Genomic DNA, 20,038 nt, shown 5'->3' with positions numbered 1-20,038 from the left:
CCCACAACACACATGCAGGAATTCACACAGATTGGAACAGTACAGAACTGATCACTGTCATCAATAATCCTCAGGTAGTAACCTTGGACACTTGACAGCACAATAGTGTCATCTGACAACTTGGGAAATTAACTGTTTCCTACTTAAGTTACAATAACAGATTTTGTGCGTTCTCAATCTTTTACTGTTTATTTACATGACCATGACTTATAATAAAGGTTGCATGAGCACTTACATATTTTCCTAGGAGTGTTCTCTCATGGACAGACCAGTTACTGAAAGCAAAACGTGGTGCTGCTTTTCCAATATTTAACAATGAAGTTGCACATGCTGTGAAACTTCAAAAAGAGCAGCAGAGCCATATGTACAGTTAGAGTTTCTGTTGAAGTTCTTACAGTAATAATACAATAGGAACTACTAGAGCATCATGTTATTCAATGAAATATATACTTCAGGAGTGATAAAAATCTGATTGTTGTTGTTGTGGTCTGCAGTGCAAAGACTGGTTTGATGCAGCTGTCCATGATACTCTATCCTGTGGAAGCCTCTTCATCTCCAAACAACTACTGCAGCTTACACTCTCCTGAACCTACTTATTGTATTTGGTCTCCCCCTAAAGTTTTAAACCCCCCCCCCCCCTCTTCCCAACAATACTAAACTGGTGATCCATTCATGTCTCAAAATATGTCCTACCAACTAAACCCTTCTCCTAGTCATAGTGTGCCACAAATTTCTCTTCTCTCCAGTTCTACTCAGTACCTCCTCATTAGCTATGTAGCCTACCAACCTAATCTTCAGCATTCTCCTGCAGCACCATATGCAGCTGTATCTATGTGGCTACTCTGCAAATCACACTTACGTGCCTCACAGAGAGCTCATTGGGCTGCCTTCACACTAATTCTCTGTTTTTTCACTCTTGAACAGTTCTTTATCTTTCCGTACAAGCTCCCATTTGCCTAATTTTATTCTGATGATCTCCCTATGTAGGTCAGTGTCAACAAAATATTTTCGCAATCGATGGAGGAACTTGGTAGCTGAAATTTTGTGAGAAGATCTCACCCCACAAAAGTTTTAATGATTTCCACCCCAAATCCTGTATCATGTTGAATCACTCCCCCTCTATTTCTCGATAATCCCAAACAAGCTACATTTTTTTAACTTTCTCAATGTGCTGCATTAATCCTATCTGGTATGGATCCCACACCATGCATCAGTACTCTAAAAGAGGGCAGACAAGTGCAGTGTATGCAGTCTCTTTAGCATATCTGTTACATCATCTGTGTGTTCTGCCAATGAAACATAGTCTTTGGTTCGCCTTCCCCCACAGCATTCTGTGTGTGTTCTTTCCAATTTAAGTTGTTCATGACTGTACTTCCTAGGTATTTAGTTGAATTTACAGCAGTATTTAGTTGAATTTACAGCGGTATTTAGTTGAATTTACAGCCTAAAGATATGACTGATTTACTGTGTAGCCAAAGGTTAATGGATTCCTCTTAGTAGTCCTGTGGATGAACTCATATTTTCATTATTAAGGGTCAATTACGAATTGTCAATTTTCAGACTATACAGATACCTCATTTAAAATCTTTTGCAATTGGTTTTGATCTTCTGATGACTTCACTAGACAATAAACAGAATCATCATCTGCAACCAATCTCAGACAGCTGCTCAGATTGTCTCCTAATCTGCAACCAATCTCAGACAGCTGCTCAGATTGTCTCCTAAATCATTTATGTAGATAAGGAAAAGCAGAAGGCTTGCAACACTACCTTGTGGAATGCCAGAAATCACTTTTTTTACTCGACGACTTTCCGTCAGTTACTATGAACTGTGGTCTCCCTCACACAGGAAATTACTAATCCAGTCACATAACTGAGACAACGTTCCATAAGAACACAATTTGATTAAAAGCCTCTATTTTCTTCTTGTCGACACTGTTTATTGTGTATGTTTCACTTCCACACATGGCTACATGCCATTCAAATACTTTCGAAAGAGACTTCCAAACATTTAAATCTATATTAGATGTTACCAAATTAGTCTTCTTCAGAAATACTTTTCTTGCCATTGCCAGTCTCTCTTTTATATCTTCTCTACTTCAACACATTGCTTTCATTAATGTTATCTTGCATTCTCTTTTCAAGACACTGTCCATTCCATTTAACTGCTCTTACAAGTTCCTTGTATCTCTGACAGAATTACAATGTCATCAGCAAACTTCAGAGCTTCTATTTCATCTCCCTAAACTTTAATTCCTACTCCAAATTTTTCTTTGACTTCTTTTACTGCCTGCTCAATGTACAGATTGAATTCCATCAGCAGAGAGGATAAAGCCATGTCTCAGTCCCTTCTCAACCATTGTTTCCTTTTCATGTACCTCAACTCATAGCTGCCATCTGGTTTATGTGCAAATTGTAAATAGCCTTTCATTCCCTGTATTTTACCCCTGTTACCTTCAGTTTTTCAAGGAGAGTATTCCAGTAAACACTGTCAAAAGTTTTCACCAAGTCCACAAAAGCTATAAACATAGGCATGCTTTTCCTTAACCTGTCTTCTATGAGAAGACATGTTTCTACATTTCTCCAGAATCCAAACTGATCTTTCCCGAGATTGGCTTTTACTAGTTTTCCATTCTTCTGTAAAGAAATTGTTTTAGTACGTTGAACCCATAACTTAATAAACTGATAGTTCAGTAACATTCACAGCTGTAACCACATACTTTCTTTGGAATTATTATATCCTTTTTGAAGTCTTAGGGTGCTTTGCCTGCCTCATACACTATGTGATCAAAAGTATCTGGACACCTGGCTGAAAATTTCTTACAAGTTCATGGCTCCCTTCATGGGTAAAGCTGGAATTCAATATGGTGTGGCCCACCCTTAGCCTTGATAACAGCTTCCATCAGGTGCTGGAAGGTTTCTTGGGGAATGGCAGCCCATTCTTCATGGAGTGCTCCACTGAGGAGAGGTATCGATGTCTGTCAGTGAGGCCTGGCACGAAGACGGCATTCCAAAACATCTCGAAGGTGTTCTATAGGCTTCAAGTCAGGACTCTGTGCAGGCCAGTCCATTACAGGGATGTTGTTGTTGTGTAACCAATCCGCCACAGGCCGTAAATTTTGAATCGGTGTTCGATCATGTTGAAAGATGCAATCACCTTCCCCAAATTGCCCTTTAACAGTTGGAAGCAAGATGTTTAAAACATTAATGTAAGCATGTGCTGAGATAGTGCCATGAAAAAACCACAAGGACTGCAAGCCTCCTCCATGAAAAACACAACCACACCATAACATGACCACCTCCAAATTTTACTGTTGGCACTACACATGCTGGCAGATGACTCATCGCACTTTCACCATGCCCACACCTTGTCATCGGATCGCCACATTGTGTACCGAGTTTTGTCACTCCTCGCAATGTTTTTCCACCGTTCAGTCGTCCAATGTTTATGCGCCTTACACTAAGCAAGGCGTCACTTGGCATTTACCAGCGTGATGTATAGCTTATGAGCAGCTGCTTGACCATGAAATCCAAGTTTTCTCACCTCCCACCTTACTATCTTAGTACCTGCAGTGGATTCCGATGCAATTTGGAAATCCTGTGTGATGGTCTGGATAGATGTCTGCCTGCTACACATTTAGACCCTCTTCAACTGTCAGCAGTCTCTGTCAGTCAACAGACGAGGTCGGCCTGTACGCTTTTGTGCTGTACGTGTCCCTTCACGTTTCCACTCCACTATCACATTAGAAACACTGGACCTAAGGATGCTTAGGAGTGTGGAAGTCTCACACACATGTGACACAAGTGACACCCAATCACCTGACCACATTCAAAGTCCTTGGGTTCTGTGCAGCACCCCGTTCTGCTCCCTCACAATGTCTAATTACTACTGAGGTCACTGATATGGAGTACCTGGCAGTAGGTGGCAGCACAATGCACCTAATATGAAAAACATGTTTTTGGGGATATCCGCATACTTTTGATCACACAGTGTATGTCTTGCACACCTGATGGAAGACTATCTTGGCTGGCTCTCCCAAGGCAGTCAGTAGTTCTGACAGAATGTCATCTACTCCAGGAGCCTTGTTTCAACTTAGGTCTTTCAGTGCTCTGTCGAATTATTCTCTCAGCATCACATCTCTTATCATCTACATCCTCTTCCATTTCTATAATACTGCCTTCAAGATCACTTCCCTTGTACAGACCCTCTACACACACCTTTCAAGCTTTCCCTTCTTTGCCTAGGACCAGTTTTCCATTTCGTTCTTGATATTCACACAGCTTCTTCTCTTTCCTCCAAAGGCCTCTTTAAATTTTCCTGTGGGAGGTATCTATCTTTCTCCTAGTCAAATACATTTCTAGATTCTGGGTCATTCCATATCAAATCACCCAATAAAAAATAAATTTTACACCCACCACCTTAGATTTTCATGAAATTTGGCTCAAATGGTTCTAATACCATCCTGACAACACCTGCAATTTTTTTGCTGTATCTCTTATAGTCTTTTTTATAAATTTTTAAAGTTTTTATGTTTTGCGTTTTCCGAACCTTCGGAAATGGTAAATTTAATTTGTATTCAAAACTTTAAAATTGCTTAACTTAAAAACTCTTTTAGATAACATCATGAATTTTTGCAGCAAGTTTATTTATTATATATATTTGAAGATAAAAATGATACTATTAAAATATATTAATATTTTCTATGAAAAAAATATACATGTATTTTTTTTCTTTTTTCTTTTTTACGGATGTTTTGTTTTATAAGAATTGCAATATTTATAGTCTCAGACCTGATAGAATGCTCAAATTTGTTTTAATTTACTCTTTAACATATAGGCTACTTGAAAAAAACAAAAATAATGATGGCTTTTTAACATGTTTATTAATTATAGTAGATTACATTAGAATTATGTACAAAGATAGTGTACTTACGACACTTATGTATAACCCAACTGATTGCTTGAAACATTGAATTTTTTGAGTAATTTTGTCTTTTTAATAAACATTAATGCTGATTCAAACTGTTTTTCCACTTCATCCAAGAACTTTCAGTTCTTTTGATACAGTCTTTTTTGAAGTAATACATTCTCCCAGTGCCGCTTGATTGAGGTGCGTCTACTACACAAACTATGTGCTCCAAAGGCACTATGCAAGAATCTTCTCTTTCAGGCCAATAAAATGATGCAGCTGGTCCTGAAGATGTAGAAATAGAATTTCTGCATCTTCTTCATAATTGAATATTGTTTTTACCAGACCAAAGTACCAGTTACCATCATAATTTGCAGCCACATAGCTATTTATGGATGGTTCAACACGAACCCAATCAGAAGAAGAACGGAAAGAAAGGACTAAGGAGGGTTTTACACTATCTGTAGTCCTTCTAATTTCAAGGTTTTTTGTTGGAAGTGGTTTGAAGTTATGAAAACTTCTTGTTCCAGGAATGGTTCGGGTTGCTGAAAAACGTTTTTCTAGTTTTAACCGTAGCAAATCAGCTTCTTTTATGTCAATGAAGTGAAAATGAATGTTTTCAATATTCTTTTCACAAAACTTGTACACATCGATTGCTGTCATCATTTGTTCTTTGTCTGAAAGCTGTAGACTGGCTTTCCTTAAAATTCTTTTAATAGTTCCTCCTAGGCCATCACAAATTGACTTCCCATGACTTGTTGCAAAAAAAAGTGTGTTGGGCCTTCAAATTAAAGTCTCTCAAGTGTTCAGTCAAATTTTTAAAACTGTTTCTATTTTTGTACTGCCCAGAACAACCATCTGTAAAGTAGTGAACTGAGTCAATGTCAGTATGATGTAATGACAGCGACTTTGTAATTTCTTTTTGTACAAAGTTAACAAATCCAGTGTCACTAATAAAACAGTAGTTGGAAACAAAAACATTGTTTTCCTCAGTTCTTAGAAAAACTCCAACTGGGTGTAGAGTACAACCACCTCTATTCCAGTGGTAACTTTGGATCTCATTTTGTATAACAAAGAAATAATTTTCACTGAAATCCATCACAATAATTGCTGTTTTGGGTGATGGTTCATCTTTCAATCTTTTAAAGGCTGCTGATTGGGATTTTGCTGTAAACGAGTGCGGGGTGAGCTTTTCCAATGACCTAACCAACAAAGAAATGAAGTCTTCAACACTGATAGACTGTTTGATCATTTCTGCCCTGTCTGTGTTAACCCACTGACTGATTACAATTTCTTCTTCTAAATCATAATCTTCACTTAGTTTTTCAGTTAAGTACTCAGTTAGTGCAGTATTTGCAGGACAGCTGTCGCAATGATGTAGCATGCAGTTTTGGTTTTCTGTGTTGCACACAAGCATCTTAATTAGGTCTTTATAAGATTCTTCAATTTTCACAGCATCCAGTAATAGTTTAACATTCTGGTGGATACTGCTTACACATACAGTGTGTGCGCCTGCAGCACCAGCAAGGATACACCATTTACATCTCAAGAAACAAAATTTTGAAAATCCTACTTCTACCTCAGGATTCTACTATTTGAAAGAATAATAGAGTTCTCTCAAGTTACACAAAATGAGTCTTTTTTGCATGTACACATTTTTTTTTGAACACTTACTTTGTCTTTTGTTCTAGGTAGCACTCTGGAACTTTCATCCTTTTCATAAAAATCTGTTACAAGTCTTACTGTATTTTCAGAAAGAGTTTTACCTTTTTTTGGACCAGGAGTTTCCAAAACATCCTTTTCAGGTTTTAGCTTTCTAGCTTGTCACACCATGTATTCACTCACATTAAATTCTTTCATCACTTTATTTCGACTCCAAGAATCTGGAGCCAAGGTCAGAATCTGGATTTTTCTAGACCTTCCAACAGATGAAATCTTCTATTTCATAAGAGAAATCATTACATCAAAATCCTTTGCTTTCTCAACCACACTTGCATCTTCTTCGTCATCATCAGAACTTGGTGCTTCATATTTTAATGCTTTTGAAACCGCCTTTTTGCAGTCTTTTCAATACTGCTAACATTCCTGTTAAAATAAGACCCTTTACTTTGTTCTGACAAGCCATGAAGCTTTATCGGTGCTAAACCTAAATTATCAAGAGCAATGTTTGTTTGTACGAGGGATTCATTTCTAGATTCCAATGATTCTAATTCAACCATGACTTCATCATCTGTTTCACTTTCATTGACTTCAACTCTTAATTTTTCCTCACAAAAGTTACGGCATGTTGAGCAAAGCTTTTGTCCAGGTTTTATGCTAATATTTTTTGTCAGTGATTGTTTAGAAAGATCCAAGTCTCCACTTCTCAATGATTTTTTGATGGGCTTTTTGTGTTTTTTTAGTAGGTCTACAGATGTTGTTTGATACTTTTTAAAAACATTTAAAAAGTAGTAGCTGTGGTGTGAACATATATTCTTAAATTCACACAGATTAATTCCGGATCGTAAGTGGATCAAATCTGTTTCTTCCTCACTCAATTCAGATAACGGTTGTAACTTTTTTGAAGGTGTGTAGGTTGTTTGGAAACAGATTTTTTAAATAACCCTACACTACAGGTTTGAATATCTGACATACTGATTTCACTTTTGGTCTGATTACTGTTCTGGTTACTTTTATAGGATATTGGAAAAGAATCTCTGTAAACTAAGTAACAGTACTAAAGATCGAATAAACTTAATAAAATACTATCCAAGCGCTATTTAACACTGTAATAATTTTTTACTTCAAAACACAGGAGTAACAAAACAAAATCCAAGCGTACATTGTTACTCCAAGAAGACAAAAACTTATTTTCGGTGTCTAAGTCACTTGGTACTTTTTATTTTAAAAATATAATTAATATTATTTTAAAAATTAGATAACTAGTAAACAGGTTAAAAAGCCAACATAATTTTTCTTTTATCTAATAGCCTATACAATTAAGAGTATTTTAAAACAAATTTGAGCTTTCTATCAGGTCTGAGACTCTAGATATTGCAGTTTTTGTAAAACTAAGCATCCGTTAGCTAAAAGAAAAATAATAATAATAATAATAATAATAATAAAAAAACTTGTAATTTTTTTTTCATTTGGAAGGTTTGTAATATATTTTAATGGTATTTTTTTTAACATTTAGATATATAGTCCAGTGAAACTGTCAGAAAAAAAGCCTGTACCTTGCAAAAGGTGGGGTAGAAGATTTTATTTTTTTAACTCGTTCATATTGTTGGAAAGGTTAGAAAACCAAGTTTTGCCAACAAAATTTCTCTTGGGAAAACTGTCTGCAGTCAAAAATCTTCTAAAATTTCGGACTTTTTTCAGTTTTTTCAAAATATCTCAGTTTCATTTGCTCCTATCGCTTTCACGTCTAGTTTCTTATTTAAAGAGCACAAAATTCTCTACAAATTTGATTTTTACCATTTTTTTCTGCTCCCAATATCTAAGGCGCTACAGCACGTCAAAAAATACCAACTTTTCAAATTTTGAGCAAAGTGGCAAGAACAGTTATTTCAGTTTCTATTTGTGTGGTATAAACATATTACTCATCATGTTATTCATTGGAATTTACCATCTCACTCTGCTACAGGGACAGGACAAACAGCATCATATTCAGTAACTACGAACACATTCACGTCGGATTGCGTGAAGTTTGTGTTACAATATGTAATACGATTGCATGCAGGTGCCACACATTTTCTACAGTTGATTGACGTTAATGATCAGTTATAAGAAAAAGTATGTATAGGAATTGTTATTTAGCGGACAAAAGCGTATTTATTCTTTGGCGGGCGGAAGGGAATTATCTCTAGTGATTGTTCACAGCGCACTGACAGCTATTAGCACACAACAGTAAGGGTCCTACAGTTTGGAGTCACTTCCATTCAGTATATGTTGTGGTGCTGAAAATGAGTATGTCTGATATGAATTTGTGTTTCATTTGCAAAAAACTGTGGTGAGTGGTGGATGCAATGTGAAAAAGAAAGGACTGAGCACACTTATCGATTGTAGTGCTAAACGCAGGGAGTCTGCTCACACCCGTTTTTTGAAAACGCTCAGTGAAGTGATGGTGCATGAAGCACGCTACAAGAAGTACATTAATGGGAGAATGATAGCAGCTAGCCTTCGACATCCTCAGGAACCAACAGGCGTGCTACGTCGGTCACAGGAAAAAGGTCAGTTCAAGTTCAAAGAGAAATGCTTCTTATGTGCAAAAGCAGTTAAGACTGCCATATGCCAAACGAAATATTGATGGAGGGTACCTTATCCACAAAGTGACTTGGACTCAAAATGTTTGCTTCAAGTCAATAGCCGAAAGCTATTTTTTTACCTGCAACGTCAATTTGGATCTGAATTTGCTATTGTATTTGATGGGTATCCATGTGAGGGAGACAACTGTAGCACAAAGAGTGCTGAGAGGATTCGTAGGTCCAAAAAACATTCTTCGGTTGACGTTGTGGTTGAATGAGAGACGGTGAACCCAAGTCCCTCAGGACAAGTTCTTGTACAACGAACGAAACAAGATGCGTTTGATCACACTTCTTAAAAAGGAATTTCTGGAGTGTAGCGTTGAAGTGCACCAGCCACAAGAAGATGCTGACGTTATGATTGTAACATCTGTCACTTCAAGTGACCAAAGAGTTTGGAAGTGTTGTCATTGTAGGAGAAGATGTTGACCTGCTTGTGCTCATGACCGGTTTGGGGCAAGGCATTGAAAACTTATTTTTCTTAAAGCCAGGAAGAGGAAATGCAGAAGACAAGTGGTTTTCCACTGCATCTTACAAGTTTGACAGTGAATATATTCTGTTCACTCACGCCTTTAGCAGATGTGATACAATATCTGCTTTTCTTGGTCAAGGAAAAATTAAGTACTGCAATATTGTTGCAAAAAATGAACACCTAACCTCAGCGCTTTGCACGTTCAATAAACCACATGCTACCCATGAAGAAATAATAACAGCAACAAAACAGTTTACTATCGCATTGTATAGTGAAGGTGTCAGCAGTTCCCACACACTAGACCATTTGCGGTACCAGCTATTCGCCAAGTCTGCCACAAAAAGCAAACTGAATCTTGTATGGTTGCCACCTACACTAGATGCTGCACAACATCATTCGTTGCGGACTTACCAACAAGTCCAAAGTGGGATGGGAAACTGGAAACCTCCTGAGAAATGGGGCTGGAATCACAGTGACCACGGTCCAATTACCGTTATAATGAGCCGAGATCCAGCACCTGAAGCACTTCTTCACATTGTTTCATACTCATGCAAGCTGAACTGTGGCGGAGCGTGCTCCTGCAGAAAAGCGGGTTTGAAATTTTCTTCAATTTGCAAGAAATGTATTGGGGTCAACTGTGAAAACGTGCCAAAATTTTTATATGAAGACAGTGAAGAAGATGTTATGTAGGATGTTGAGGAAACCGCTGACGAAATCAACAAACTTGCTGAGGCTGACTCGCTGTTTAAAGAAGAGGTCAATCTGGGATCAACTCTAGGTACAGACCCTGAATCCATAACTCAAGGTATTTCTGGTGACACTGAGGAACCTGGCCCATCAAAACGTTGGAAGTGATGCTCATATCTGTCTCAAGTGCGCTAATGTGCGATATTACAAGTATTACACACCCAGAACTGTTAACATTTTTTAGTAACTGACAATGCATTTTAATTGTAATAAAGCTACTTATTTTTAATGTCAACGGTGTGGCTTTTATACACAAGAATAATTACCTACCTAATTAGGTTGCCTATTGCAGCTAATAATAGTTCAGTTTCCTGAGACAATTTATTTTGTGTGTGTGTGTGTGTGTGTGTGTGTGTGTGTGTCTTAATGATGTATTTTTATATTTATAGTTTTACAAATACCAGGGCTGAGGTGGCCCGTAGTGAACTTCAGGTAGTGATGTAAGAATCACAATAGTTGGGTGCCCAGCAATCCTCATGTTGCATACAGAGAAATTGAATACTTGAAAATGAGGTGGTAAATTCCAACATATAACATGATGTATAATGTATTTATACTACATAAACAGAATCTGAAAAAATAGTGTTTAAAAATAAGGTATCTTGCCACTATGCTCAAAATTTGAAAAATTGGTATTTTTTGAGGCGCTGTAGCGCCTTAGATATTGGGAGTAGAAAAAAATGGCATAAATCAAATTTGTAGAGAATTTTGTGCTCTTTAAAAAAGAAAATAAACATTAAAGCGATAGGAGCAAATGAAACTGAGATATTTTGAAAAAACGGAAAAAATGGCCGAAATTTTCCAAGTTTTTTGACTGCAGAAAGTTTTCCCAAGCGAAATTTTGTTGGCAAAACTCGGTTTTCTAATATTTCCAACCATATGAACGAGTTGAAAAAATAAACTCTTCTACCCCACCTTTTGCAAGGTATTTCTGCAATTGGACCGGACTATAATACACAAACTTACTGCAAAATTTCATACTGATATCTTGAGTATTCTATAATATACAATTTTTTTTTAGTAGTGGGGACACGTTTAAGTTACGATTGCTGACTGCTGAAACAACGCCAAATCTAAAAACTTTAAAAATTTATAAAAAAAAACTATAAGAGAGAGCAAAAAAATTTTACAAGTGCTTTCAGGATGATAAAAGAAGTCATTGTACCAAGTTTCTTCAAAATCTGGCATGGTTGGTGTCAGTGCCTGGGTGACTTGACATGGAATGATCCTTCTTAGACCTGTCCTCTACCTGTTATTGCTTATCCATTTTGCTAAAACTAAACTCCTCCCGAACAGGCCATGAAGGCCCAATGGTAGTGACTAGCCGCCATGTCATCTTCAGCCCCCAGGCATGACTGGATGCAGATATGGAGGGGCATGTGGTCAGCACACTGCTCTCCCAGCAGTATGTCAGTTTCTGAGACCAGGGCTGCTACTTCTCAATCAAGTAGCTCCTCAGTTTGCCTCACAAGGGCTGAGTGCACCCCGCTTGCCAACAGCACTCGGCAGATTGGATGGTCACTCATCCAAGTGCTAGCCAAGCCTGACATCGCTTAACTTTGGTGATCTGACAAGAACCGGTGTTACCACTGCAGCAAGGCCATTGGCTATCCATTTTGGACTTCCGGCCAATCTCATTTTTTAGACATGTTAAGACATTTGTGTTCCCTTTCGTTTGCTTTATTTGCCCTTTCATCAAAATAAAATTCTCCCACATTACCTAAGGTCTTCTGTTTATATCTATTCCATCTCTCAAAACTACCCATTAATCATCTACTGTATTCCTTTCCACTGTTCTAATCAATCTCTCCCTCATGTGTCCTCTGAAACTTTCAACGACTTCTGTCTAGGTCCCAAGTTCTCAATTTCCAACCTTTTTCACAGTATCTTCAGTTTTACTCTACAGTTAATAACACATAAATTGTGGTCAGAGTCCACATCTGCCTCTGAAAATGCCTTCCACTGTAAAAATTGTTTTCCAAATCTGTCTTACCATTATATAATCAATCAAACCTTCCAGTCTCCTCCATGTATACAACAATGTTTGACTATGTTTTATAAACTACAGACAGACATTTGACTGTCAAGCATTAACTACTAATGGAGATTCTCTGATAAATTGGTATCAATCACGATTGTTGTTGTTGTTGTTGTTGTTGTTGTTGTTGTTGTTGTCTTCAGTCCTGAGACTGGTTTGATGCAGCTCTCCATGCTACTCTATCCTGCGCAAGCTTCATCTCCCAGTACCTACTGCAACCTACATCCTTCTGAATCTGCTTAGTGTATTCATCTCTTGGTCTCCCTCTACGATTTTTACCCTCCACGCTGCCCTCCAATGCTAAATTTGTGATTCCTAGATGCCTCAAAACATGTCCTAACAACCGATCCCTTCTTCTAGTCAAGTTGTGCCACAAACTTCTCTTCTCCCCAATCCTATTCAATACCTCCTCATTAGTTACGTGATCTACCCACCTTATCTTCAGCATTCTTCTGTAGCACCACATTTCGAAAGCTTCTATTCTCTTCTTGTCCAAACTAGTTATCATCCATGTTTCACATCCATACATGGCTACACACCATACAAATACTTTCAGAAACGACTTCCTGACACTTAAATCTATACTCGATGTTAACAAATTTTCTTCTTCAGAAATGATTTCCTTGCCATTGCCAGTCTACATTTTATATCCTCTCTTCTTCGACCATCATCGGTTATTTTGCTCCCCAAATAGCAAAACTCCTTTACTACTTTAAGTGTCTCATTTCCTAATCTAATTCCCTCAGCATCACCCGATTTAATTAGACTACATTCCATTATTCTCGTTTTGCTTTTGTTGATGTTCATCTTACAGGGTGTTTCAAAAATGACCGGTATATTTGAAACGGCAATAAAAACTAAACGAGCAGCGATAGAAATACACCGTTTGTTGCAATATGCTTGGGACAACAGTACATTTCCAGGAGGACAAACTTTCGAAATTACAGTAGTTGCAATTTTCAACAACAGATGGCGCTGCAAGTGATGTGAAAGATATAGAAGACAACGCAGTCTGTGGGTGCGCCATTCTGTACGTCTTTCTGCTGTAAGCGTGTGCTGTTCACAACGTGCAAGTGTGCTGTGGACAACATGGTTTATTCCTTAGAACAGAGGACCGCGTACGGCAACCACAGAGGGCAACGCGCAGCTAGTGCAGCAGGTGATCCAACAGCGGCCTCGGGTTTCCGTTCGCCGTGTTGCAGCTGCAGTCCAAATGACACCAACGTCCACGTATCGTCTCATGCGCCAGAGTTTACACCACTATCCATACAAAATTCAAACGTGGCAACCCCTCAGCGCCGCTACCATTGCTGCACGAGAGACATTCGCTAACGATATAGTGCACAGGATTGATGACGGCGATATGCATGTGGGCAGCATTTGGTTTACTGACGAAGCTTATTTTTACCTGGACGGCTTCGTCAATAAACAGAACTGGTGCATATGGGGAACCGAAAAGCCCCATGTTGCAGTCCCATCGTCCCTGCATCCTCAAAAAGTACTGGTCTGCGCCGCCATTTCTTCCAAAGGAATCATTGGCCCATTTTTCAGATCCGAAACGATTACTGCATCACGCTATCTGGACATTCTTCGTGAATTTGTGGCGGTACAAACTGCCTTAGACGACACTGCAAACACCTCGTGGTTTATGCAAGATGGTGCCCGGCCACATCGCACGGCCGACGTCTTTAATTTCCTGAATGAATATTTCGATGATCGTGTGATTGCTTTGGGCTATCCGAAACATACACGAGGCGGCATGGATTGGCCTCCCTATTCGCCAGACATGAACCCCTGTGACTTCTTTCTGTGGGGACACTTGAAAGACCAGGTGTACTGCCAGAATCCAGAAACAGTTGAACAGCTGAAGCAGTACATCTCATCTGCATGTGAAGCCATTCCGCCAGACACGTTGTCAAAGGTTTCGGGTAATTTCATTCAGAGACTACGCCATATTATTGCTACGCATGGTGGATATGTGGAAAATATCATACTATAGAATTTCCCAGACCGCAGCGCCATCTGTTGTTGAAAATTGTAACTACTGTAATTTCGAAAGTTTGTCTGCCTGAAAATCTACTGTTGTCCCAAGCATATCACAACAAACGGTGTTTTCTATCGCTGCTCGTTTAGTTTTTATTGCCGTTTCAAATATACCGGTCATTTTTGAAACATCCTGTATATCCTCCTTTCAAGACACTGTCCATTCTGTTCAACTGTTCTTCCAAGTCCTTTGCTGTCTCTGACAGAATTACAATGTCATCGGCGAACCTCAAAGTTTTTATTTCTTCTCCATGGATTTTAATACCTACTCCGAATTTTTCTTTTGTTTCCTTTACTGCTTGCTCAATATACAGATTGAACAACATCGGGGAGAGGCTACAACCCTGTCTTACTCCCTTCCCAACCACTGCTTTCCTTTCATGCCCCTCGACTCTTATAACTGCCATCTGGTTTCTGTACAAATTGTAAATAGCCTTTCGCTCCCTGTATTTTACCCCTGCCACCTTTAGAATTTGAAAAAGAGTATTCCAGTCAACATTGTCAAAAGCTTTCTCTAAGTCTACAAATGCTAGAAACGTAGGTTTGCCTTTCCTTAATCTTTCTTCTAAGATAAGTCGTAAGGTCAGTATTGCCCCACGTGTTCCAGTGTTTCTACGGAATCCAAACTGATCTTCCCCGAGGTTGACTTCTACTAGTTTCTCCATGCGTCTGTAAAGAATTCGTGTTAGTATTTTGCAGCTGTGACTTATTAAACTGATAGTTCGGTAATTTTCACATCTGTCAACACCTGCTTTCTTTGGGATTGGAATTATTATATTCTTCTTGAAGTCTGAGGGTATTTCGCCTGTCTCATACATCTTGCTCAACAGATGGTAGAGTTTTGTCATGACTGGCTCTCCCAAGGCTATCAGTAGTTCTAATGGAATGTTGTCTCCCGGGGCCTTGTTTCGACTCAGGTCTTTCAGTGCTCTGTCAAACTCCTCACGCAGTATCGTATCTCCCACTTCATTTCATCTTCATCTACATCCTCTTGTATATTGTAAGTTGTGGGGCGCAAGCTCGGGTGGGGAAGGAAATCGGCCGTGCCCTTTCAAAGGAACTATCCCGGCATTTGCCTGAAGCGATTTAGGGAAATCACGGAAAACCTAAATCAGGATGGCCGGAGACGGGATTGAACCGTCGTCCTCCCGAATGCGAGTCCAGTGTGCTAACCACTGCGCCACCATGCTCGGTGGGCATGGAAGGGAAGCAGTGGTTGGAAAGGGAGTGAGACAGGGTTGTAGCCTCTCCCCAATGTTATTCAATCTCTATATTAAGCAAGCAGTGAAGCAAACAAAAGAAAAATTTGGAGTAGGTATTAAAATCCATGGAGAAGAAATAAAAACTTTGAGGTTCGCCGATGACATTGTGATTCTATCAGAGACACCAAAGGACTTGGAAGAGCAGTTGAACAGAATGGACAGTGTCTTGAAAGGAGGATATAAAATGAACATCAACAAAAGCAAAACGAGGATAATGGAATGTAGTCGAATTAAGTCGGGTGATGCTGAGGGAATTAGATTAGGAAATGAGGCACTTAAAGTAGTAAAGGAGTTTTGCTATTTGGGGAGCAAAATAACTGATGATGGTCGAAGTAGAGAGGATATAAAATGTAGGCTGGCAATGGCAAGGAAAGCGTTTCTGAAGAAGAGAAATTTGTTAACATCCAGTATTGATTTAAGTGTCAGGAAGTCATTTCTGAAAGTATTCGTATGGAGTGTAGCCATGTATGGAAGTGAAACATGGACGATAAATAGTTTGGGCAAGAAGAGAATAGAAGCTTTTTAAATGTGGTGCTATAGAAGAATGCTGAGGGTTAGATGGGTAGATCACATAACTAATGATGAAGTATTGAACAGAATTGGGGAGGAGTATGTGGCACAACTTGACAAAAAGAAGGGACCGGTTAGTAGGACATGTTCTGAGGCATCAAGGGATCACAAATTTAGCATTGGAGGGCAGCGTGGACGGTAAAAATCGTAGAGGGAGACCAAGAGATGAATACATTAATCAGATTCAGAAGGATGTGGGTTGCAGTAAGTACTGGGAGATGATGAAGCTTGCACAGGACAGGATAGCATGGAGAGCTGCATCAAACCAGTCTGAGGACAACAACAACTTACAATCAACAAAACGACTCCATCCAAGAAATAAATCTCAAATTGAATATGCCAAGGAACAAATCAACATGAGAAAATTTTCTTAAGATCAGACCTCAGCATACAACATAGAAACTGAATAATTCAGTACTAAATATTACCTGAAATTTATTTTTTGAATATGATGCAAGAACTGAGGCAAAAAAATGCATTAGTAACAATGCCTGTTGTGCATATCTTGGAAATTGAAAATAATAAATGTCAAGGTCCTTTGTCAGAAGATAAAAGGAACTGCTACATATTATAAAACAAAGAAAGCAATACTTGGGACATGTGAGGGCAAGATACATCGATTCCTACATCCTACTCTGTGTGTGTGTGTGTGTGTGTGTGTGTGTGTGTGTGTGTGTGTGTGTGAGAGAGAGAGAGAGAGAGAGAGAGAGAGAGAGAGAGAGAGAGAGAGAGAGTGACCCCTCTCTGAAATCATTGTTGCAGTGACAGGCTGGTCTGTGGTATAGCTTGAGATCTAGGGTACACTGTAAGGTGAAAATTTGGCTATAAGGTGGCAAAGGCCATTAATATGAATGCTAAATCAAGGTTTTATTAACACGTTGGTCTGCAGTGTAGGCTAATGTATTAAAAAAAAAAACTGCAAGATAAATTCAGAAAAGCTGTGTTACACAATTCATCTCCAATGGGTATTTTGGTGTATATTGCATACATATATTGTATGTCACCTATGAAAAATCTTTGTGGAGGGAGGGGGATACACCACTACATAAGAATGTATGGAACTTAGTAAGTGGAAAAAAGTAAGGAAAATGGCTCTATGTACTGTCTTATAAATTTTTTTCTTAGGTATTACATAGAAGTACATACTTTCTCAAACAATTAATGCTGTTACTTGATGGAGAATTACCTCAAGTTGTGCCAAATAAATGCTGATATTTTGAAATGGTTGGACAATACTTTTTGCCTTCTAGATACCAGCAGTACAAGCCTACAGTACTCAATATATGACCTTTGCAAAGAACACATGAAATGCGTGTTTGGAACCGAAGAGACTCTGCCACCATTGCCAGCATGAAGAGACTTTCACAAGAGAGACTAACATTGTTAAATGCAAACATCTTTGAACAGAAGACCACAATAACAATACTATTGCTACTTACATACAACTAAGGGACTGCTGCAGGTTTCTGTAAGACAGTCAATCTCTGATAATCTCATTTCCAGCAGCTAGTACTATGTGGTGCAATATGTTGTGCTGATGTTCTGTCAAGTGTGACGTTCTGTTGATGACCAATGTAAATAAGCTCCTCCACCTCCCCCTTCCAGCTGCAGTGTACTCTGGCTATTGTAGTGGCTATTTTCAACACTTAACATGAGACATCCCAAGGATGGCTTAAGAGAGTAGTTTAAAATTAACCTCATTGTCTAATCAGATAAATAATAGAAAAAAAGGGGAAAGACATGTATAGGCTGACACACTAAACATGAGATGTGCAGATTCTTGGTGTATTTGTACCACTATGAGATATGCAACTAACAAAGCTACAGCAAATCCTTAAAAAATAGTAACACACTTATAGCAGTGTAACCATGTTTTTAAAAAAGACCGCAAGTCTCATAAAATGTATGTAGAACAACACTAGTCACAGATGTTAAACCTCCGACAACAGGGCATGGGGATGTTTGTTAGCATTTTAAAAGTTGGTTAAGTGTAAGCCTACATGTCTCCTCACATGAGGTCTGACCTGCTCACATTTTTCACATACGTGACAATCCTTTTTCCTAAGCATTATCCACAGCAAATCTTAATACAATCCACAGAAATTAAGTAAAGGGGTTACATTCCTGGCCTTTACAGTCTCTGCCAGTTAACAAGACTGTACGATTATCCAACAAATTAGTACATTACACTCGCACAAGTGAATTAATTCTTGTAACACAATCTTTGTTAAATGATGTGGATGAAGGTGGAGTGGAGACATGTAATGCAAGTTTAACATATACACCATGAGTTAACCTAAAAACTACCACGGTCAAATTTTAAGACTTCAGCAAAACACTGAGGTGGAATTCAATATTCCTGCACCCTGGAAAACGGAGGGTAGGTGGAGACCATCTCGAAACACAGTCCGCCAAAGGAAATCATAAACCACGTGCACATAATATAGGAACGACATTTTGCCGAATGTATGCTGCCGAGTCATTCAAGTAACTACAAATTGATATACACACAGTTTAATTTACAATTTAACTTATACATGTAACTCCCTACAACAAAAACTTAGTTCTCCAATTTTACATGTTGCAAATACCTGAAGTGTAGGATCCATGGCCTTTTACACTTGATTCAAGTCATTACTACCACATAGCAGCCATTTTTCTACGAAAGAACTTCCTGTTACCCGTGAGCGCATGCGTGAATAGAAGATATCAAAGAACATTTGCAGACCGATGCCTCACGCAAGGAATTGGAATTTGTTTTGAAAGAATCTTTGTCGTCGTGATTGCGGTTATATTTATGTACAGGGATGAAATAAAGTTCTAAATGATTTACTTAGTATCTACTTTTGTTGCTGCAATCAGTATTTTTAAAGTGTTATTGAACTGGTATGTCATGAATGTTGATATTTTGTTGTGATGGAAATAGTGCACCTTTTTTGTTTTAAAATTAACATTTTATATTAATTTACAGGGCATAAACATGGCTTTAAGATTGGCTTTCGGCCATATATCATCCAGGATCACGTCAAGAATAATGTATGCTAATATGATCGCTACAACATGTTTTCAAACGAACTTCAACACACTTCGCAACGCTTGTTTTTGGAGTGTACGGAATGTTCACTGTAACCTACTACCTCCGGTGTGCCCTATGCTGACATCGGCTTGTGGATTCAAAATGAAAGCCAGGCTTAAAAGACGCTGTAAGGATTGCTATTTTGTCATGAGGCAAGACAGACTGTATGTTATGTGCAAAACTCATCCGCGACATAAACAGATGGCAATCAAACCTCCGGAAAAAAAGACTTGGATATTAACACACGCCACACAAGGAAAAATAAGACCATGGTAACACATTACACAGATACAGATATGCTTCAGATGAAAATCTTGCATAAGCGCTGTGATTTCTTAGCAAAGGGACAAGCCCTATTGAAAAAGCTGGTTGGTTGTTACTTAGTAATTAAATAAAAACAAGTCGAATATTCTTAGCAGTTAATCATTTATTGCAGATAAGACATTGCGTTATTTGAAATAGGAAAATGAGTATTAATGAATTCACTTCAGAATATTATCTAGTTGGAATTATGTTTCCCATTTAGATGGTTACGTGTTCCATTTGTGAACTATCAGATTGACTATAATTTCAGTTTCAAGTGATTGTATGATCAGCAGCATGGATAACACCTGAAAATACCATTTTTATTCTCAAATT

At 38.4% G+C, this 20,038-nt stretch overlaps 1 protein-coding gene across 2 annotated transcripts in view; it reads right to left on the bottom strand.

Annotated features, from left to right (window-relative positions):
- LOC124606936 (ubiquitin carboxyl-terminal hydrolase 10-like) overlaps nt 1–19,011 on the bottom strand; it is a 138,472-nt gene extending 119,461 nt beyond the window's left edge. For both annotated transcript variants that reach the window (XM_047139051.1, XM_047139052.1), the window contains exon 1: nt 18,915–19,011. In XM_047139051.1, coding sequence (XP_046995007.1) covers nt 18,915–18,932 — 18 coding nt within the window. In that variant the 5' untranslated portion in view covers nt 18,933–19,011. The remainder of the gene's footprint in view (nt 1–18,914) is intronic.
- Nucleotides 19,012–20,038: the final 1,027 nt, after the last annotated feature.

Source organism: Schistocerca americana, chromosome 3 (assembly GCF_021461395.2).
Source record: "Schistocerca americana isolate TAMUIC-IGC-003095 chromosome 3, iqSchAmer2.1, whole genome shotgun sequence".
Lineage (NCBI taxonomy): Eukaryota > Metazoa > Arthropoda > Insecta > Orthoptera > Acrididae > Schistocerca > Schistocerca americana.
The sequence above is the reverse complement of the archived record's forward strand: the minus strand, read 5'-3'. Positions and strand labels throughout refer to the sequence as shown.